This window comes from Dipodomys spectabilis, unplaced genomic scaffold (assembly GCF_019054845.1).
Source record: "Dipodomys spectabilis isolate Male_0828 unplaced genomic scaffold, ASM1905484v1 ptg000140l, whole genome shotgun sequence".
Classification (NCBI taxonomy): domain Eukaryota; kingdom Metazoa; phylum Chordata; class Mammalia; order Rodentia; family Heteromyidae; genus Dipodomys; species Dipodomys spectabilis.
Window position 1 is genome coordinate 28699262 of NW_024870817.1, and position 23735 is coordinate 28722996.

General features: G+C 38.0%; 1 protein-coding gene across 2 annotated transcripts in view; it reads left to right on the forward strand.

Moving 5' to 3' along the window:
- The window catches only part of Tnpo1 (transportin 1), a 98513-nt gene that overhangs the window by 45202 nt on the left and 29576 nt on the right, over nt 1-23735 (forward strand). For both annotated transcript variants that reach the window (XM_042690801.1, XM_042690802.1), the window contains exons 6-14: nt 2644-2777; nt 10407-10488; nt 11710-11832; nt 13158-13276; nt 15915-15975; nt 17391-17559; nt 20025-20177; nt 21311-21536; nt 23475-23646. In XM_042690801.1, the coding sequence (XP_042546735.1) occupies nt 2644-2777; nt 10407-10488; nt 11710-11832; nt 13158-13276; nt 15915-15975; nt 17391-17559; nt 20025-20177; nt 21311-21536; nt 23475-23646 (1239 nt within the window). The remainder of the gene's footprint in view (nt 1-2643; nt 2778-10406; nt 10489-11709; nt 11833-13157; nt 13277-15914; nt 15976-17390; nt 17560-20024; nt 20178-21310; nt 21537-23474; nt 23647-23735) is intronic.

A 23735-nucleotide genomic window follows, 5' to 3' on the forward strand; every position in this document is an offset into this window, starting at 1 on the left:
TATTACCTGGTTTTAACTTTTGTGTCTGGCCCTTTTTGATATTTCTTGAACACAAGATTTCTATGCCTGGACCTGGTAGCTCATACCTGTAATCCTAGCTACTCAGGAGGCTGAGTTCTTAGGATCGAGGTTCAAAGCAAGCCTGGGCAGGAATGTTTGTGAGATTCTTATCTCCAGTTAACCACCAGAAAACCAGAAGTGGTGTTGTGGCTCAAGTGGTAGAGTACTCGCCTTGAGCTGAAAAGCTCAGGGACAGCTCCCAGACCCAGAGTTCAGGCCCCAGAACTGACAAAACAAATATTTTATATCTCCTCATATATTCATCCTGCCTGATGTTCTCCCTGAAATGACTTCGGTCCCGTTCACTTTGAAAGGAGTGGCAGAGGGTCAGTAACCCATCTTCTGTAGCTACTTCATATTGCCTGAATGGCCTTGGCCCTACTGGAAAAGAGGCACCAAAAAGTCATTTCCCTATCTAATTTAGGCGATGACATGGGAAATCCAGATGGCAGGATTCACAATAGCATAAGAAGCAAATTTACATCTAATTTGATTTTAAACTGGCTTTTGGAGTGTTTTGCTGGGGGAAGGGCCTGTCCTGAGGCTTGAACCTCAAGGTCTTGGTGCTGTCCCAGAGCTTTTTTTGCTCAAGGCGAATGCTCTATCACTTGAGCCACAGCTCTTCTTTCTACTTTTTGGTGGTTAATAAGAGGTAAGAATTTCATGGACTTCCCTGTCTAGACTGGCTTTGAATCATTATACTCCTATTTCAACCTCCTGAGTAGGTAGGATTACAGGCTTGAGCCACTGGAGCCTGGCTAGAGCTAAAACTTTTTTTTTTGTCGGTCGTGGGGCCTGAACTCTGGGACTGGGCACTGTCTCTCAGCTCTTCAGCTGTAGACTAGCACTCTACCACTTGAGTCTCAGCCCCACTTCCGGCTTTTTGTGCTTATTTGGTGCTGAGGAATTGAACTGAGAGCCTCATGCATGCAAGGCAAGCACTCTACCACTGAGCCACCTTCCCAGCCCTGAGCTAAAACTTTTTTTAAGCTTTCGTGTTCAGATATTGCAATTTCAACAGGACCATTAAAATCCTTAATAGTGAATATATGTTGAGTTTATTTCAATTGAATTTTAAACTTACATTTCTATATTTATAGTTTTTGAGGCATTATAAACAAAAATTACTGAGTAATTGCCTTAAAACTGTACCTTTGGATAGACACTTTTTAAATTAACTTTATAAAAAATAAGCACCAAGGTGGTGATGGTACTTGCAGTTTCTATATAGTATGCAACAACTCTGGCTTATGCCTTTTGGGATAAAAATGACTATAAGGAAGTAGTTGTCCAATTTAGTTACCTGCCCTTTTAACAGATTTTTATCACTAGCTACTTGATAAATTGTGTGTGTGTGTATGTGTGTGTGTGTGTGTGCATATGCGCGTATGTGTGCGCACTTACACACATACTTGGTTTTTTTTGTTTGTTTGGGGGGTTTTTTTGGTTCTGGTCCTTGGGCATGAACTCAGAACCTGAGCTTTTTTGCTCAAGGCTAATGCTTTATCACTTGAGCTACAGCTCCACTTTGGGCTTTTTTGGTAGTTAATTTGGAGGTCAGAGTGTTTTGAATGGTGAATCTCAAATCTCAGCCTCCTGAATAGCTAGGAATTCAGGCATGAGCCACCAGCACCAGCATTATAATTTGTTTCTTAATGCTATTAATGCTACTTCAAAAGGCGTTACAATGGTTAAGTACATTTCTTTTTTTTTTTTTTTTTGCCAGTCATGGGGCCTGAACTCTGGGCCTGGGTGCTGTCCCTCAGCTCTTCAGCTCAAGGCTAGTGCTCTACCACTTGAGCCACAGCTCCACTTCTAGCTTTTTCTGCTTATGTGGTGCTGAGGAATCGAACCCAGGGCCTCATGCATGCAAGGCAAGCACTCTACCACTGAGCCACCTTCCCAGCCCCTGGTTAAGTACATTTCTATGAAAATGTACTTTTACATTCAGTTTAGCATTTAGGAGTAAGATTAATGCTGACTTAAAACAAGAATATTACAGAAGTCAAGCTTTTAGGTTAGATACTATTTATATTTTACCAACTTAATGCTAAAATTAAAGTATAGTAACAGTTTAGAAACTCCATGGTATAATTTGTTTCATTTGAATTACTTAGTTTATGGAGTTTAAAAGGCATTTTAATAAGCTGAAATTTGTCACATAAATAGTATTTCTCTGTTTCCTTGTACATGCCTTTGGGGTTTTGTTTTTGTCGGTTATAGTGCTTGAACTCTAGGCTTGAGTGCTGTCCCTCAGCTCTTCAGCTGAAGTTGAGCGCTCTACCCCTTGAGCCTCTGCATCACATCTGGTTTTCTGGTGGTTTATCAGAGATAAGAGTTTCTTGAAATGTGATCCTCTGATCTCGGCCTCCTGAGTAGCTAGGATTACAGGCGTGAGCCACCAGCGCCCAGCCTGTGGTTTGTCTTTTGAGACAACTTCTTCCTATATAGACCAGACTAGCCACTTACAGTTTTTCCTGATTCGTCTCCCTAGTGCTGGGATTTCAGGCATGCGCCACCACCAAACCAGGCTCTATGCCTTTGATTTTAGTGATCCTAATAATTCAGATTTGTTCTTTACAGGGAGCATTTGGTGCACTTCAGAAGATATGTGAAGATTCTGCCGAAATTTTAGATAGTGATGTGCTGGATCGTCCTCTCAACATTATGATTCCCAAATTTTTACAATTCTTCAAGCACAGTAGCCCCAAAATAAGGTATTTATATATTAATTTTAAGTTTAAACTCTGATACAAGCCTTGTCACTGTACTTTCTTGCAGTGATTACTCAATGTTTGTGGCTAGCCTAAGTTCCATAAAGGTGAACTTAGATAATTGAAATTTACTGTTTTAATTACAATCCCATGAAGTATTTATTTACTTCCTGATGAAATTTTTATTGCATATAATATAGTTTCATACATTCTACCTGTTAAATACTTTCATACTAGCTAATATTCATGTTCATACTGTGTAAGTTCTTTGAAAGCCAAGGTTAACAGGAATATTTTTAAATGATCAAGTCTTGTCAAGTTCAAATAATTTCATTTATGTCTATAATAAAAATAAAAAATATCTACATGTATTTGTTGGTTGGAAGCTAACAATGTTGTCTGATGTAATGCTGTGAATTTGAACTTTTAAACAAAAGGTATCATCTTATTTTCAAAACCCCTATTTTCATGTCCTGTGCTCCTCTATTCTTTATACTGTGATAAGTAAATTGAATTTTAGTGAAATATCTTCCCATTAAGTTACTACTTCGGTTTAAGAGTTTTGCATTTACGGGCTGGGAAGGTGGCTCAGTGGTAGAGCGCTTGCCTTGCATGCATGAGGCCCTGGGTTTGATTCCTCAGCACCATATAAGCAAAAAGAAAAAAGCCGGAAGTGGTGCTGTGGCTCAAGTGGTAGAGCGCTAGCCTTGAGCTGAATTGCTGAGGGACAGCACCCAGGCCCAGAGTTCAAGCCCACGACCGGACCCAAAAAAAAAAAAAAAGAGTTTTGCATTTACTTATGAGGAAAGGTCTTTTTAGCACAATGGTAACAGGACATTTTTTTATGACCTGAAATTACATGATGTCCTAGTACTTGGCTAATCTAAAGTTTACATGGTGTGCTTTCTTAACCTCTGTATTCCTAATTCCAGAATAATACCTAACGTACAGTGAATGAAATTGAGTAATTATATTATTAACTTAGCAATGGATTAAGTAACTTTACTAAATTTTGCCTAGGATACTTACTGTACTTGTACTTTTGTTTTTATGTTTGATTTTATTTTGGTCCCATTGTGTTATTTTTTTCTAGTTTGTTGGGTTGTTGAAGGCATTGTTGTTTCTGTTGCTTATCAGTTGTTTGGATTTTTTGTTGTCTCCAGTTGTCATTACCATGTCCTTTTTGCATAGAATAATCGAATACCATATTAACAAATTGTTGCTAGAGAGAGTACAAGGGCATGAATTTAGTGCATACTATGTATTTTAGTTGGGCTTCAAAGTGTCTGGCCAGGCCAGGTATGAATTTGGTGTGTGCTTATAATCCCAGCTGCTATGAAGGTGGAGATGAGATTATCAAATTTGCAAGATCCTGTTTCCAGGGATGTGGGGAGGATATTTTGAATGTTCTACACATTTTGTGATCTCAGTACTTAGGAGGCATCCTAGCTAGCTTGACTCAAGCAAGAGTGTGGGTCCTATATGAAAAGAAACTAAAAGCAAAATGATTGAGGATATAGCTCCAGTGGTAGAGCCTTTGCATACCAACCATGAGGCCTGGTACCACCAAAAACAAAGCCATTCCATGATTATAATTTTAGTAACCATTCAGAGAATGTTTAAGAATCTTATCTACTTTTAAATTTCTTTAATTTTAGCTTTTGATTTTAGCTACTTTTCATCTTAAAGTGGTACTAAATTTTGTAGTGTTCAGTGGAAACTGATAGATGTGTATTTCAGGTAGTATTATACTAGTATATTATACTAGTATTATACTAGTATTATACATTTTTTAAGTGTTATTCTTTCTAGCAGAGTTAATTTATATCTCTATGGAATCTCCCCAATTAATATTTTAACTACGGTGATCGAAGTGGTCCTACAAATCTTACCTTTTTGTGAGCAATGCTCAGCAGCTTAACACTAGAAAAATCTATAGAAATGTATACTTGGGACATTGATATACTATTACTGGATCTTAAATACTGAGCATTTGATACTTAAAATTTTGTAGATGATTTTTTTTTTTTTTTTTTTTTGTCAGTTATGGGGCTTGAACTCTGGGCCTGGGCGCTGTCCCTCAGCTCTTCAGCTCAAGGCGAGCACTCTACCACTTGAGCTACAGCGCCACTTCTGGTTTTCTGGTGGTTTATTGGAGATAGGAGTCTCACGGTCTCTCCTGCCCGGGCTGGCTTTGAACCGCGATCCTCAGATCTCAGCCTCCTGAGTAGCTAGGATTACAGGCGTGAGCCACCAGCGCCCGGCTGTAGATGATTATTCATTCAGAGTTCAGCAATACAAAAATGTTTCTGTTCAGTGAATGATCATTATACCTACTTAAGATTTTTTTTCCTTTTTTTGTATTCGGTATTTTTGTCAGTGTATGTATGGGTGAATAACTGTATGCTGTGGATTGCTTTTTTTTTTTTTTTTGTCAGTAGTGAGTTTGAGCTCAGTGTTATGCGTACTAGGCAGGCACTCTACCACTTCAGTCATGCCTCCATCCCTCATTGCTTCAGTTTATTTTTGAGATAGGATCTAGTGTTTATCAGTGTTGGCTTGTGGACCATGGTCTCTTATTTACACCTCCTCTGTAGCTAAGAGGACAGACATACACAGCCACACTTAGCTTAAGACAGGATCTTGATCTTTTTTACCCAGACTTCCTTTCAGTCTCTGCTTCCTGAGGAGCTCTAGGATTTACAAGTGTGAGTATTTGGGCTTGGCACTATTCTCAGGATGAAGATCTATTACTTGAGCCATAATTCCACTTCTGGTTTTTTGTTGGTTAATTGGAAAATAAGAATTGTAGATTTTCCTGCCCCGGGCTGGCTTTTGAACTATTATCCTCAGACTTCAGTCTCCTGTGTGTCTAGGATTACCACTCTGCAACTGGCTGAGATATTTTTATATAGGAATATAATGTCCTTCACATCACCATCCTCTCCCTCATCACCATCTCTTTCACCCTTTTTTCCCTCTTAGATGTTCCAACACATAATAACAACAACAACAAAATGCACCATTTAATTAGACCTTAATGTTAATGTTGCTTGAACTCAGGATGCCTGGGCACTGTCCCAGAGCTTTTTCACTCAAGGCTAGTTCTCTACCACTTGGAGCCACAGTTCTACTTAAAGTTTTCTGGTAGTTTAAAAAGAAATAAGAGTCTAATGGCCTTTCTTTCCTGCTTGGCCTGGCTTCGAGCATCTTTCCTCTGATCTCAGCCTCCTGAGTAGCAAGGATTACAGAACCATCAGCACTGGCTAATTTTACTTTTTAAAATCTACGTTCCAGATATGAGGGAAAACTAGCAGTATAATTGGTGCTTAGGATTGCCCTAGCTGTCTTTCATATGAAGTTTATGGTAGATTTTTCTATTTCTGTGAAGAATCACTTTGGAGTTTTGATGGGAATTGCAGTGTGTGTACAGATCCCTTTAGTTGTTTAGCTGTGGGCTTAAGAGGTCTTTCCATCTTCTAGTGTCTCCTTCAGTTTCTCTTTTCAGTGGTTTACAGTTTTCATAGTAAAACTCTTTTCTCCAAGTTATTCCTACTTTTTTTTGAGGGTATTGTGAATGGAATTGTTTTTTCTGTATGTAGAAAGCTGTTGGGGGCGGGAGTTGTATCCTATTACTTTGCTAAAGTGTTTATTAGCTATAGGAGGCTTCTTTCAGCTTTTTTAAGCATAGGATCATAGCTGCTAGGAGGGATAATTTGACTTCTCTTTATATAGCCTTTTATCCCTTTCTCTGGCTTTTTTATCTCTTTTTCTGCTCTAAGAAATCTTTGCATTAAACATCTTTAAACAGATATGTAAAGAGCATAAGCTAGAAGTGAATGTGTGGCTCAAGTGGTAGAATGAGGGAAAAAGCCAAGAGAGTGAGGCAGAGTTCAAGCTTCAAATATGGGGACAAAGCCGGGCGCCGGTGGCTCGGTGGCTCATGCCTATAATCCTAGCGGCTCAGGAGGCTGAGATCTGAGGATCCGGGTTCAAAGCCAGCCCGGGCAGAAAATCCAATAAAACCACCAGAAAACTGGAAGTGGCACTGTGGATAAAGTGGTAGAAGGCTTGCCTTGAGCTGAAGAGCTCAGGGACAGCACCCAGGCCCAGTGTTCAACAACAAAAAAAAAAAAAAAAAAAGGGAGGGGGACACGAAAAGAAAATGTGTTTGTTGTTTGCATTGCTTTTTTGTAGTCTTTTGTCCTTGTTTTTTTTTAATTGGCTTATTTGTTTTCTACTGACTTTTCAGTGCTTAGGCACTGTCCCTGACCTTTTTTGCTCAAGTCTAGCACTCGATCACTTGAACTACATCTCTACTTCTGACTTTTTGCTAGTTAATTGAAGAGAAGAGTCCTACAGATTTTCTTGTCCAGCTGGCTTTGAACTGCATTTCTCAGATCTCAGCCTCTTGAGTAGCTAGGATTATAGGTGTGAACCACTGGTGCCTGACTTATGGCTCTCTTTTTTAAGCAGGATCACCTTGTATTTCCCAGACGGATCTGAAACTTTGACCTTTGAGGCTTTAGATGAATTGCTGTTCTCTAAAACTAATATTGAAATTAATTTTACAATGAGGAAAAGTCTGGGCAGATTAAACAATGAGAACTCAATCTGTATGAGGATAATCTACTTTATATTTTGCAATACTGGGGTTTGAACTTATGCCTGGCCCTTGGTAAGTAGGTGCCTTACCATTGAACACAGCTATAGTCCTTTTCGTTGTGTTGGTTATTTTTTTTGTTGAAGTGGGGGAGAAGTCGGTCGTGGGGCTTGAACTCTGGGCCTGAGTGCTGTCTCTCAGCTCTTCAGCTTAAGACTAGCACTCTACCACTTGAGCCACAGCTCTGCTTCCAGCTTTTTCTGCTTATGTAGTGCTGAAGAATCGAACCCAGGGCCTCATGCATGCAAGGCAAGCGCTCTACCACTGGCCACCTTCCCAGCTCGTGTGTTATTTTCAAGTTAGTGTCTCACTTCCTGCCCAGGAATATGCTTAGGTCATATCACCCTATTTTAGGCTTGCTGTCATAACTACAGGCTTAAGACAGCTCATCCAACTCCCATTGAGAAGTCTAGAAAATACAAACCTTTGTCCATGTTGGCCTCAGTAATCCTTCCAGGTAGCTATGATTACAGACTTGAGCCACCATTGTCCGGCTTCAAATTTTTAATTATATCCTACTATGTTACAGTTTGGAAGACAGTTTTGAATACAGTAAGGTCAATTCATTATTTTGTCCCAAAAAGGAATGAAGGTAATAAAGCCTACAACTGGCCTATTACTAATCATCATTAACCATTTAAAGAAGTTTCTTTTCTTGTTGGGATTGTTGTTGTTGTTGTTGTTGTTGTTTTGTTCTTTATTTTCTCTACTTACAGTACTAAGGATTAAATTTTGGATATCTGTCATGCTAAGAAAGTTCTATATGATTCTAGCCCTACCCCTTTCATTTATTTTTTACAGACAGGGTCTTACTACTTTGTTATTTTTGTTGTTGTTGGTCGTGGGGTTGAACTCTGGGGCGTGGGCACTGTCCCTCAGCTCTTTAGCTTAAGGCTGAAAAATCTACCACTTCAGCCACAGCGCCACTTCCGGTTTTCTGAGTGGTTTATAGAAGATAAGAGTCTCATGGACTTTCCTGTCTGGGCTAGCTTTAAACTGTGATCCTCAGATCTCAGCCTTCTCAGTAGCTAGGCTTCAAAGTAGGTTGGCTTCAAAGAAGTATTTTTTTAATCTTACATGCAGTATTTCTGGCCTAAACTAAATGATATTTAGAGGTTGCAACCTTTCTTTTCTATATGAATTCTAGAATTATCAGGTTTCATGAAAACTACGTTAAAATGTATTAGTTTGAACATTTTGTTAAAAGTTCCTGTGTGGTTAGTATTCTTTGGTAGCACTATAAATAGTACCATTTAAAATTAAATGATGTAGTATATTTTTACTGATGTGAAAACTGTATTAAACTAATTTTCAACAATAAGAATACAAGGCAAAAGAAACTTGATTCTCAAACTGATTGACTTAACTTAAAAATGTAAAATAAAATAAGTCCATCTGTTTCTAAGTTTCTAAAATTTATTTGGAAAATGATGGTAGTTAGGCATCTTCAGATGCCTGTGTGGCCCATGTGCACACAAATATTAAAATGTTTTTGTTCTAGATTTTAAAGCCTCTAAATTATGTCATATCTTTCTTTCCTATTGGCTTACTGTGCTAAGTATATAAAATATATATTACCTTGCTTAGTTTAATCCTTACAAATGGATGGATTTTGTTATTCTTATTTTATAGAGTAGGCAGACTTTGAATTATAAACAGCTTACTTTGTGCTTCACACTTTTCCTTCGTTTTTCGTGTTTTTTTTTTTTCTTTTTGTCAGTTATGGGGCCTGAACTCTGGGACTGGGCACTAGCACTGTCCCTCGGCTCTTCAGTTCAAGGCTAGCTCACTACCACTTGAGACACAGTGCCACTTCTGACTTTTTCTGCTTATATAGTGCTGAGGAATCAAACCCAGGGCCTCATGCATGCAAGGCAAACACGCTATCACTGAGCCACCTTCCCAGCCCCTGTGCTTCATTCACACAATGTGGGTCAGCTCCCCGTAATGTGCTTAGTTCCACTTAATTTTATCATAGATTTGGTCACTGACAAATTGAATTTTAGGTATGCCAAAACACAAACTGTTCTCCATTTTCAGTTTTAAAAGAATGCATATCTCTTAAAATGTGTATTACATTAAGTCAGTTGTGTCTTTGCTTAACTTTCTACTTTTTAGAGCTGTCCACATTGACAGTTCACATTCTTTCATATACTTTTTTTTTTAATTGTGAAAATACCATACAGAGGAGTTACAATTACATGGGCAAGATAACTTTCATATACTTTTAACTTTCTCTTTTTTTTCTTTCTTGTTTTTTTGTCAGTCATGGGGCTTGAACTCTGGGCCTGAACGCTGTCCCTCAGCTCTTCAGCTCAAGGCTAGCGCTCTACCACTTGAGCCACTGTGCCACTTCCAGTTTCCTGAGTGGTTTTTTGGAGATACAGAGTCTCACAGACTTTCCTGCCCAGGCTGGCTTTGAACCATTATCCTCAGATCTCAGCCTCCTGAGTAGCTAGGATTACAGGCCACCAGTTCCGGGCTACTTTTAACTTTCTTAAAAGCACTAACATTATTCAACAATTTATATTTTTCTTTTTTTCATCTTTTTCTTTTTCTTTTTTTTTGGGGGGGGTGGGTTTCCGGTCGTGGGGCCTGAACTCTGGGCCTGGGCACTGTCCCTCAGCTCTTCAGCTCAAGGCTAGCACTCTACCACTTGAGCCACAGCGCTACTTCCGGCTCTTTTCTTTTTGTTTATGTGGTGCTGAGGAATCGAACCCAGGGCCTCATGCATGCAAGGCAAGTGCTGTACCACTGAGCCACCTACCCAACCCAACAATTTGTATTTTTCATTCAGTTATCATTCTCTTTCTTTCCCTATTGATCAGCAGAGATTTGACACATTTTTTTAGTGGATATATATAGATGTGTATGTATCATGTTTTTATGAAGTCATAGATATTTGCACTACTTTTCTGTAGACAAGTAGCTACAATGAGCATATATTAAGTTTCAAACTTTGTTTCTAGGTCTCATGCTGTTGCATGTGTCAATCAGTTTATCATCAGTAGGACTCAAGCTCTGATGTTGCACATTGATTCTTTTATTGAGGTAAGCTTTACCGTCGGTATTTTTTAGCTTAAATAACACTTAACTATATATGATTTTATTGTAAAATAACTTCTATCAATGTTCAGTTATTTTGATAGTATCAAAATTGGATATGGTACAGATTTAGTTGTTGTCCGCTAAAAGTAAAAGCACTTTTTCTTTAATTTTTTTATTTGTCATGATACAAACATGGATTACAAGATATTCATGTTTGGCTGCTTAATACCTTGATTAAGGTATTTTTTTCCCCTTACTATTCAAATTCTGTATAAAAATTGAATCCTCCAGCTCATATATTGTTTTGAGACATGAAAAGTTGGTGAAGGGGCTGAGAAGGTAGCTCAGTGGTAGAGCGCTTGCCTTGCATGCCTGAGGCCCTGGGTTCGATTCCTCAGCACCACATAAGCAAAAAGAAAAAAGCCAGAAGTGGTGCTGTGGCTCAAGTGGTAGAGCGCTAGCCTTGAGCTGAAGAGCTGAGGGACAGCACCCAGGCCCAAAGTTCAGGCCCCGCGATCGGACCCAAAAAAAAAAAAAAAAAGGAAAGTTGGTGAAGTTGGATAAAGTTAACTCAGCAAAGAATCTGAAGTTCACATGGTACTGCTGGTTCAAGTTTCTAGCTACTTAGATGGCTGATTCCTAGAGGCTTTCTCTTTGAAGCCAACCTGGACAGAAAAGTCTACAAGACTAGCTTCAATCAATCAGCAGGAAGCTGTGTTAAAGGGATGACTTAAATGGTAGAACATCAGCCTTAGCAACCCAAGCAAATGTGAGCCCAGAGTTCAAACTTCAGTACTGGAGGGAGAAAAAAAGACGAGCTGAAAAGTTTCAACCAAATTTCAGTTGATAAAATACAATAGTAAAAGTGCCTAAGGAGTCTTCATAGCACTTTTAATTGTTAATAGGCTGTATGGTTTTGTTATGTTGGGGGCACACAGCCTTTCAAAAACAATTTAAACAGACTTTTTAGGTGGTCCCCTTTTCTCTTGGGAGCTCATAACCCTTGAGAAGCCCCCCTCCCACCCAATCTATCTCTTAGCCTTCCAGCCCTCAAAATGTAGCTATTATCTATTACTTTAGGCCAATTTAGTCTTTTTGTTGTTTTATAGTCTTAGATTTTTTAAAAAAAACCTCCCTTGAAGAATACTTATATAACTTTAAATAGTATAATTTTTTCTAATATATTTGAATTTTTGAACTGAAAAAATTATTTCTGTGCAATAGAATCTCTTTGCACTGGCTGGTGATGAAGAACCAGAGGTGCGGAAAAATGTGTGCCGGGCACTTGTGATGTTGCTTGAAGTTCGAATGGATCGTCTCCTTCCTCACATGCACAATATTGTTGAGGTAATACAGCTTAAAGGTTTTCGTCCTTTTTTTATCTCCCTAGAAAAATATGGAACACAAAATGTGTTTATAGAACACATTTAGAGGAATATAAAAATAGTTGTGGTTGAACACAAAATGTGTTTATAGAACACATTTAGAGGAATATAAAAATAGTTGTGGTTGTCTTAAAATTATAAATTATCTTATTGTGATTGTTCTTTCATGAGGTTTAAGATTTGGAGAACTGGGCACTGATGCCTCATGCCTGTAATTCTAACTACTCAGGAGACTGAGATTTAGAGGGTCACTGTTCTGTGCTAGCTCACGCAGAATAAAGTTTGTGAGACACTGTCTCAAACTAGCAAAAAGAGCAGGGCTAGAGGCATGATTTCAGTGGTAGAGTCAGCTGAATAAGCATGCTGAGCAAGTGTAAGGCTGACTGTCTTAGTTATATGCTGATCAATGTAGTCATATTTTGAAAAAAGGATTCAAAGATACTTTAGAACAATTATTGTTTACCGACAATATCCAACTTGTTTGTTTTTTTTTTCATATTACTGAGTATAGTCAATAGTATTAAGTGGCTTTGTAAGTGCTTTGAATAGTACACACCTGTGTGAAGTTCTGTATTGTGTGGCCTGGGAGGAGTTTTAAAGAATGGTGGTTAAAATGTATTAGAAGGAAGATAACAACTTTTGTTCTTAGAACAAAGATATGTTTCACTATGCAGTGGAGATAGTTGTGGTTTCCCTGATAGCCTGCCTATTCTCTTTGAAAAGTCAGATGGGATTGGTTGAAGTTTTACTGAAACAGTTTGGAATTAAACTTTTTAATAACTTTGACCTTTTTCCAGATCACCTGGAGAGCCTTATTTATTTATTTGTTGTTTGTTTATTCAGCAATCCCCAGCAGTGTTAGGAATAGGACATGATCTGGTACAGTATGTAGTAGTATAGTTGTAATCTCCAAAAATGTTACTACTTATTCCAAATTTAAAGGATTAATTTGTACAGTTAAATGTGTATGTGTTTTGAAAGTCTGTATTTCAAAGTCATATTAGAAGATACAACATGAGTTTTGTTACAGAAAAGGATTCTTTTAAGAAATAGTGGATTTCCTAATTTCTGAGGTCCATTGTTCAATTATTAACATTTACCCAAAAGCATAAGTACTTTATGGAATGAGCGTCTTATTGGTTACATTTTAGAATTAACCTAGGAAGCTTTAAACAACAACAAAATCCGAAAGCCTAGGTAGAAAGCCATGCTAAAATACATGTAGGACTCAGTTCATAGTAATGTACATATGCTTCAACTGATTAATATTAAGGTTTCTGTTTATAGTACATGCTACAAAGAACCCAAGACCAAGATGAAAATGTGGCTTTAGAAGCCTGTGAATTTTGGCTCACTTTGGCTGAGCAGCCAATCTGCAAAGATGTACTCATAAGACATCTTCCCAAGTAAGTGTTCCTACTTATAAATGCTTCCTTGTTCTTAAATATCTTAACAGTGCTTTCTCTTTTATATGCACATAAGATTATTTTTTCTTACATCAGGGAATGAGATTTTTAAAGAAGTCAAGCGTAATTTTTTTTTTTGTCGGTCATGGGGCTTAAATTCTGAGCCTGGGCACTGTCCCTCAGCTCTTCAGTTCAAGGCTAGTGCTCTGCCACTTGAGCCACAACACTACTTCCAGTTTTCTGGTGTTTAATTGGAGATAAGAATTTCCTGCTGGGGGGCTGGGAAGTGGGCTCAGTGGTAGAGCGCTTGCCTTACATGCATGAGGCCCTGGGTTCGATTCCTCAGCACCACAAAAGCAAAAAGAAAAAAGCCGGAAGTGGCGCTGTGGCTCAAGTGGTAGAGCACTAGCCTTGAGCTGAAGAGCTGAGGGACAGCGCTCAGGCCCAGAGTTCAGGCCCCAGGACCGGACTCAAAAACAAAAACAAAAAAAAAATGAATCTCCTGCTAGGGCTGACTTTGAACTGTAGTCCTCATATCTTAGCTCCTGAGTAGCTAGGATTACAGGTGTGAGCCACCAGCACCCAATGGCTTCTTTGTTTTTATAGATTAATAACTCAAGAGTGTTTGTATGGATTATCCAAACACCTAGCAAATATTTAAGCACTCAGTTCACATTTGTTGTATTAAAAACTCTTGTTCCTAAAAACTACAAGAGCCTCTAGGAGAAAGTTGCTTAATAATTAAACCTGTTCAAAAATAATCTGCCTAGTGAATTGGTCCAGCACATGGTAGATTGTCATCATGTGTTCATAGAAAACACACTCATCTATTTCATTTCCTTCGTTTTTTTTTTCTAGGTTAGATAGTATAACTCTAAAATATGTCTCCATCTGTGTGTGCGCGTGCACGCGTATGCGCACTCACTCTTATTGAAATAGTATCTTGTTTTTTTGCCCTGCCCCACACTTGGACTGCGATCCACTTATTTGAAATTTGTTATCTTAGCTGGGATGACAGGTGTACACCACTACAGCTAGCTTCTTGTTTGGAATTAGGAGTCTGGGCTTTTTTTTGCCCAAGCTGGCCTGGAAAGATCCTCTCCAATTGCAATTTATCACATAGTTGAATGACAGTTGCATGCCATTGTGCCTACTATTTGTTTTGAAGGGGGTCTCTTTAAAGGCATAGGCTGTTTCAAATCATGATTCTCCCAATCTCAGCTTCCCAAACAGCTAGCCTGAGAGATGTGAGCTAGTGGTTCCTAGCTTAATCTTACATTCTTACTTGCCTGGCTTTACATGTCCCTCCTTCTCACAAACTTTAGTGAGCCCATCCACCATCCTAAGTGAGGAGGACCTTTGATCTCTTTTTATTCTTTCAATCTCACATTCTTTCTCTTTTTTCTTTCTTTAACAAGATAGCCATAACCCCAAATGGCCCATATTGGCTAAATTTCTAGCTACCCTGCATCTGTCATTGCTATTCTAGATTATTAAATTTATTCTTGCTTCTTAGAACAGGTGGTTGAATGCTGTTAGGAAAAGTTACACTACTTGGGGGATTAATAGCTATAGAAATGTATGTTGTTTACTCTCTGTCAATCTTTGTTCCAGATCTGCTTTTACATTCCATTTACCAGCTCAACTTTGTCAAACGTTATCACACTTGGACATAGTTTTCATTCATTTTGATCACTTCTGCTTTCTAAAGAAACAGATGGGTTAATCTGGCCTAAATTCAGTAGATTTTTTTGTGAGGTTCTTCCCTACCTAAGCAGTTTTGCTACTTTAGGTCTGATAACACAATGATTTTTTTGTCTTGTTTTTTTCTTATCTCCAAAGAAGAGTCTTTAGTCCATCAGATAGATTTTTTTTTCCTTTACTTTTTTGAGAGAGAAAAAATACAGCAAGTTAAAGCTATGGCAAAGGAGTAAGAGGGAAAAAAAAAATAGCTGGCTGCTGGTAACATACGCCTGTAATCCTAGCAACTGAAAAGGCTGAGATCTGAGGATTTCGATTCAAAGCCAGCCTGGGCAGAAAAGGCCGTGAGATTCTTATCTCGGATTAACTACCAGAAAACCTGAAGTGGCTCTGTGGCTAAAAGTAGTAGTGTGCTAGCCTTAAGCAACAATGCCCAGACCCTAAGTTCAAGCCCCCCAACAGACAAAAAAAAGTAAAAAATAAAGAATAGATGAGGCTTACTATCTCAGGTCTTTAACCCACATCTTTGTTGAATATTCAGTATCTCATAATCTGACATCTCACCATTTCCCTGAAATTAAACTTGGTGTTAGTCAGCAAAGTAGACCTGGGTCTCCTATACAATATATGTAACTTACAAAAAATGGTTCTCTGCACTATAAATCCCACATAGTTGTATTACCATTAGTCTTTCCAGAAGAATTTTGAGTATGAAAATTTGGCTGGCCTATATTTCCTAAACCTGTCCAGCAAATTTTAAGTCTTGCTGCTTTTTTGCCCTGTTAGTATTCCTTTAATGAGGACAGGCTTTACTAAATATGGTTAAAGACAGTATTTCCCATGCTTATCTCAATAGTGCTGTAGTATATAAGGTTTTAAGACTTCTTAATTATTCTGGTGAGATCTTTAAATTTTTATTTTGTTAATTTCTTTATAGGTTGATTCCTGTGTTAGTAAATGGCATGAAGTACTCAGATATAGATATTATCTTGCTTAAGGTAAGAAAACTTTTCTAATGGATAAAGCAATGTTACTTATTTGGATTAATCTTTGATTATTTTATTTATTTATTTTTGTTGTTTTGATGCCGGTCCTAAGTCTTGAACTCATGGCCTGACTGCTGTCCCTGTGCTCTTCAACTCAAGGCTAGCACTCTCCCACTTGAGCCACAGACCACTTCTGGTTTTCTAGTAGTTTATTGGAAATAAGAGTCTCAGGGACTTCCCTGCCTGGGCTGGCTTTGGAGGACTTTGAAGGGTGATCCTCAGATCTCAGTCTCTTGAGTAGCTAGGATTACAGGTTTGAGCCACCAGTGCCTGGCTGTCCCTGAGTTTTATAGCTCAAGGTTAGTGCTCCACAACTTTAGCCACAGTTCCACTTCTGGAATTTCTGCCTACATTGGCCTCAAACTGTAATCCACAGATCTCTAACCTCGTGAATAGATAGGATTATTGACGTGACTTAGTAAATCTTTAAATTGAACAACTTTTTTTTTGGGGGGGGGGGGCAGTCCTTGAACTCAGGGACTGAGCACTGTCCCTGAGCTGCTTTTTGCTCAAGGCTGTACTCTACCACTTGAGCCATAGTACCACTTCTAGCTTTTTCTGTGTATGTGGTACTGAGGAATCAAACCCAGGGCTTTATGCATGTAGAATAAGCACTCTACCTGTAATGCTGCATTCCCAGCCCCCAAATTTGTTTCTAATAGGTCCTACATAAAAGAGCTTCCTATTTTACATAATCTATAAAATGCATAATGAAATTGGTTGGTAATAAATTCTAGCTTAATTGATTCTAGACAGGGATAATAATGCTCTCCTTATTTTCCTGTGACTTAAACTACTTTTTTAATAGGCTGATCTGAATATGGTTCGTGTACTCTTAGATCATCCCAGCTAATAGTACAGTTGAAAAGGGTATATAGTAGATGTATAGCAGATTCTCTTTTTCATAAGGAACTGTTTTCAGCACAGGGCATCCTCAGAAAGAATCCTGTACGTAACCACATCACGTAATGTTCTGATTCTTTTACTCATCAGTTTTTAATGGTTGTCATTAAGTGTTTTTTTTTCTGATAAAATACAGGCTTTTTTTTTTTTTTTTTTGGTCATGGAGCTTGGCGCTGTCCCTCAGCTATTCAGCTAAGGCAAGTGCTCTACCACCTGAGCCACAGCACCACTTCCAGCTTTTTCTGCTTATGTGGTGCTGAGGAATTTAACCTAGGGCCTCATGCATGGAAGGCAAGCACTCTACCACTGAGCTACCTACCCAGCCCCAATACAGATTTTTTATTTAAGTAGGTGTACAAAAATGTTTTAGTTGGACATGTCAGTTTATGAGCACAGTGCATCTTGATCAGTGTCACCTCTTTCATTGTTTTCCCCATCTGATTGCTATTTTTTTTTAATCATAGGGTGATGTTGAAGAGGATGAAACAATTCCTGATAGTGAACAAGATATAAGGCCACGTTTTCATCGATCAAGAACTGTGGCTCAACAGCATGATGAAGATGGAATTGAAGAGGAAGATGATGAAGATGATGAAATTGATGATGATGATACAATTTCTGACTGGAATCTAAGTATGTCAAAAAGCACAGTTGTCTACTTTGATCATTTTATTGGTTAAGTGTAGTAGCATGTACCTGTAATCCCAGCATTAGGAAGTAGAAACAGGAAGATAGTGAATTTTGGGTCAGTCTGATATACATACTAAGATCTTTTCTTATAGAATAAATTGTTTTATTTTTGGTTTTTTATTAAGACACAATTCTTGGCCAGTTATGTACTTGTAATCCCAGCACTTGGTAGGATTATGAAGGCTAGAGACATAGCTCAATAGTAGAGCACTTACTAGCAAGCAGAAGGCCTTGATACAGTCTCTAGTATCACAAGAACAGGAGTAAGAAACTACGGACATTTTGCAAGTGATACAAGACTGGCCTACAGGGATGGGAAGGGGAAACAAAGGCAACAATGCTTGATAAGAAATGTACTCATTACCTTGCTTATGTAACTATAACCCCTCTATACGGTATTTTCACAATTAAAAAAAAATTGATTCTGAAAAAAAGACTGGCCTATCATGCGTAAGGGCCATAGGTTCACTCTCTAGTACTGAAAAACAAAAATGATAACAATTCACATACCTATACTGTTCACTCATTGAAGTATGTAATTCAATCAGGCTTTGATATATTCGCAGAGCTAGCCAACCTTCACTATCGTCAGTTGTAGGACATTTTTATCAACCAAAAAAGGGAAATGATGTCTGTTGATGCAACTCCCTGATTGATATGCCAAGGACTGGACTAGGCACTTGGAATACATGTCACATTTATAGTCTTAAGTAAGTAAGGAAACTTGCAAAAAGAGAAACCTGCTGAAGATTAACATAGATACTACTAATTGCACATCCATTATTGGAACTCAAGTCTTATTCAACAAGATAATGTAAGATCTTCATTACTATTACATATTCCTTTATATCCCACATTCAGTTTTAAGGAGCAGGAATGATGATTATATCCCATTCATCTGTATATCCTTCAAAAAATATGTTCTTTGAGCTAGGAAGGTGGCTCAGTGGTAGTGTGCTTGTCTAGCATGCATGAAGCCTGGGTTCGATTCCTCAGTGCCATATACACAGAAAAAGTGGGAAGTGGTGCTGTGGCTCAAGTGGTAGAGCGCTAGCCGTGAGCACAGAGAGGCTCAAGGACAGTGCCAGGCGCAGAGTTCAAGCTCCAGGACCAGCAAAAAAAAATTTTTTTCTTTGTATATATGAAAAACTTCACATATGTATTTAGAGGTGAAGCCTAGTTTCCAAAAGTGAAATCAGAAAATATGTAATTTACTGTTGATTTTTTTTTTTTTTGTATGTTATATCCTTCATTCTATATCAATACAAACAGATTTTCTTTTGTTGCATAAAAATACTAAGTGGAGAAACTTGTGGACACTTTTTTTTCTTTTTTCAGAATTTTTTCCATTGACTAAATTGTAGTTAGCCATTGTGCATGCCTAGTTCACACTAGAAAAATTTTGGCAGTTTAAATTCTTTATTTTCATTTTTGCTGTTGTCTGACTTGTTACATTAATGAAGTCTGGGTTGATTCATAGTCCCATGGTTAATTTATTGTCTGTGAAGGTTATTTTCTTCTGGACGATACTAAGGCTTGAACTAAGCCTTATGTTTGCTAGTTAGGTGTGTTATACTACATCCTTAACATTTTTTGCTTTAGGTACTTCCCAGCGAGGGTCTCACTTTTTGCTTGGGTTGGCCTGGGACATACATTTTCCTATCTTTTGCACAGCTGAGATTTACAAGTATGTTTGTATCACCATGCCTGCCCTATTGGTTGAGGTAGGGTCTGTATATCCTAGGCTGCTCTTGGACCATAATTTTTCCAATCTCTGTGTCCCTAGCATATTTTATGCTTCATAATGTTGACTTTTGTCCTAATTTATATGCCAACTTCCTGGCCTATGACTAAGTAATTATGTATTTGATTCTAAGTGATCTACCACTAGATAGAAATATTAAATAGAAATGTGTATATTTTGCTGCAAGATTGGACTGTAGGAATCCTAGAAGCATTGAATTGAGCAGAACAGTATTTGTTTTATTATTTCTATATAGGCAAAAGAATTCTAATCTGGCATACATAGAGTATAAAATGTCTATACTCAATTTGCTAATTTTTTGGGGGGAGGTCCGGACAGTTGTGGGGCCTGAACTCTGGGCCTGGGTACTGTCCCTCAAGGCTAGCACTCTACCACTTGAGCCACAGCACCACTTCCAGCTTTTTTCTTTTTGCTTATGTGGTGCTGAGGAATCGAATCCAGGGCTTCATGCATGCAATGCAAGTGCTCTACCACTGAGCCACCTTCCCAGCCCCTCAATTTGCTAATTTTTGTTATGTTTATCAATAGAATTTTTCATGCAACTACCTCTTACTGGATTCTTTCTCTAAAACTGTTAAAATATGGCTAGAATATTATACTTAAGATACTCTTAAATAATTAATATTGTTAAATATTTCCTTAGGAAAATGTTCTGCCGCTGCCCTAGATGTTCTTGCAAATGTGTATCGTGATGAGCTACTGCCACATATTTTGCCACTTTTGAAAGAATTACTTTTCCACCATGAGTGGGTTGTGAAAGAATCAGGCATCCTGGTTTTAGGAGCAATTGCTGAAGGTAAGTCCAGTTCGAATACTACAGTTGTTGATGGGGACTAATAAGAATAGGTTACTCCAAAGAACTATTGCTTAACAAGCAAAGTCTTCACTCTGAATTCAAATACTATATTGATTTCCCTCTTATAATGCAAGTATGGGATAAACAAGACTGTCATCTTAATTAACCTTAAAAAGGATGACTAAATCCAAATCCTTAGGAAAATTTCTACCATGAACCAATTTTATTTATTTTGTCAGTCATGGAGCTTGAACTCAGCTTAAACTGCTGTCCCTGAGTTTTTTTCACTCAAGGCTAGTACCACTTGTGCCATAGTGCCACTTCCTGTTTTCTGGTGGTTTATTGGAGATGAGAGTCTCACGGCCTTTGCTGCCAAGGATGGCTTCAAACCCCAATACTCATATCTCAGCCTCCTGGGTAGCTAGATTACAGGCATAAACCACCAGCACCCAGCTACTCTGAACCATTTTAACTCATATTAAGCTGCTTGTCCCAGCCAGATGTATTTGTTAGACTGAAGAGATCAGAATAGATAACTGATATCTGAACCATCCCTGACAGAAAATAGTTTTATTCCCTTGGTTAGTTCAGGAAACACAATGCAAGAGTGTCACTATGCTCTTTATAAAGGGTTATTATACATCCTGCATTTTATTGGCTTTTTTTTTTTTTTGTCGGTCGTGGGGCTTGAACTCTGGGCCTGGGCGCTGTCCCTCAGCTCTTCAGCTCAAGGCGAGCGCTCTACCACTTGAGCTACAGCGCCACTTCCGGTTTTCTGGTGGTTTATTGGAGATAGGAGTCTCACAGTCTCTCCTGCCCGGGCTGGCTTTGAACCGTGATCCTCAGATCTCAGCCTCCTGAGTAGCTAGGATTACAGGCGTGATTTATTGGCATTTTTGAACATTTTGTAGTGAAGGTAAAGGTGTACTGACCTTACTATAAAAGGAATACAGTTAAGTCTAATTTCAATTACTCTTCAATTTTGGTGCCAGTTATTTTCATGTATTTATAGATATGGGGATATACTGAATATTTTTCATAGATGTATATGTCGTTTTTGTATTCAGTGAAACAGTTGTGTTTTAGCTATATTTAGCACCTTTGGAAGATGTCTGTCATTTTACTTTTTCCAGGTTGCATGCAAGGCATGATTCCATATCTACCTGAGCTCATTCCTCACCTTATTCAGTGCCTCTCTGATAAAAAGGCTCTTGTGCGTTCAATAACATGCTGGACTCTTAGCCGCTATGCACATTGGGTAGTCAGCCAGCCACCGGATACTTATCTGAAGCCATTAATGACAGAATTGCTAAAACGTATCCTGGATAGCAACAAGAGAGTACAAGAAGCTGCCTGCAGGTGGGACAAATTGCTAGCACTGTTCAATATGAGAGTTGGTAATTCAGTGAAAGACTAATCTCCATTCTGGTACAATGTTGATAATAAGCCATTATTGAAATATTCTTTAACAAAATTTGCCACCTATGATTAATATTCTATGCTTTTGTTGATGAAGTTTTTTCAGCAGTGAACTGTAATTTGCACATTAGCATATTCTGTACATTTTCATTGATTGGAAAGTTGTTTATAGCTTTTGGTAACTTACAATGTTACTCCTAACTACACATCAGCCTTTACATTCTTCCTCTGCTCATTCTTTTTCTGCTCAGTGAACATAACAATAGAATTAGCTTTTATCTCAGACAACAGAGAATGACAGTGTTTGAACCAAATACACATCCTTAGTCTGTAGTTTCACTACAAGCGCCACAGAAAGTACTACAGACCTATGTTTTGTCATTTTCTACTAAGCATTTTGGTGCTTGGAGAATTTGTACCGGAAGCCATTCTTTAGGGTAGTTTTGAGGCTATTCCTTTTTGTATCAGACTTATAGTTGCTTTCATTACTGCAAGTAGTTGTTCCTTGGAGCAAGTTGTTTGTTTTTTTGGTGGTTTTGTTTTTTTGTTGCTCATGGAGCCTGAACTCTGGGCCTGGGCGCTGTCCCTCAGCTCTTCAGCTCAAGGCTAGCACTCTACCACTTGAGCCAAAGCGCCACGTCCGCCTTTTTTTTGCTTATGTGGTACTGAGAAATCAAAGCATGCAAGGCAAGTACTCTACCACTGAGCTACCTTTCCAACTGGAGCAAGTTTCTATATTCTGAAAAGGTCTACTATTTTCTATAACCCTTTTTCAAACTGGCTTTACCTTTTACCATTGGCTTGAAATCGAGGCTTCTGCTCTTGCTCAGCAACCATTGATTGATTGACTTTTTTACTGGGAATAATTAACCTTTGAAAAGAGGGAAAATAAATTTCAGTTGGACCTTACAGGATCTGAAGCAGTAATAGCAAGAAGAGTTACAATTTTTTAATAAGGTGAGAGAAAGGTGAGCAAGAAAGTTATGGTGATTGATAACAATAAATATTTGTTTAATATTGGGAAGATATAGATTGCTTTGTTTTCTGTAATTTATTCAGTAGTTCAAAATTTCTATTTCCTACTAATTGTTGGGCATATAATAAATTTGAGGGTGTCATCTTGAAATGTAATGACTAGTAAGAAATACTAAAGAACTGTGTATACCATTGTAATTTATGGTAAGGGTATGAAGAAAATGAACAGAGGGTACAGAATGTTAATGGATAGGATTTTAATTTGGCTTAAGCCTGTCAGTTTCAGAATATGCCAAATTGGGTAGAAGAAAATATATAAACATATTCTGGAAATTAAGAACTAGAAGAGTCACAAAACTATTATTTGTCTGAATAGTCATACATAGCACTTTTATAGTAACAAATGGATTGTGTGCTGAGGCCTGACATAACATCTAAGGAGTGCATGAATCTGATGTGTTCCCAATTATCTTGGACACTAAACATCAAAGTGTTTTTGTTGTTTTGAAAGCCTTTTATGCATGTTGAAGGTAAGATGTAAAATGGAATATAGCTGGTCTAATTCTCTTTCATAATTTACAGCAGTCAAAACTCCCTAAGAATGGGTACATGCTGTTTTCTCAGCACTCTGACCTTATAGGTAATAAACCACCAAGTAAACTTGCTCCATGAGTAAAGAAGATGACCCAATAGCATTGTAGTTTTAGGTTTTACCACATATAACAGCTTGATAGAAAGAAAAGAATGATAAGAAATGGGAAAAATAAGCATCTGGAGTAATGAGATGAGGAGATGGGCATGATATAAAATATAAGTGACATTCTATAAACAATAGACTTATTTTGGGTCTCTGTTAACTCTCTTGTACAACAATAAAGTATTGCTCTCTTTAAAAAATTTTAGTGCCTTTGCTACACTAGAAGAGGAAGCTTGTACAGAACTTGTTCCTTACCTTGCTTATATACTTGATACCCTGGTCTTCGCATTTAGTAAATACCAGCATAAAAACCTGCTCATCCTCTATGATGCCATAGGAACATTAGCAGATTCAGTGGGACATCATTTAAATAAACCAGTAAGTATCTGTAACCGACTACTATGAAAAAGATGTATATAGCATAACCTAGAAACCATAGATAAATCATGTTTGTTGAAATAAAAAAG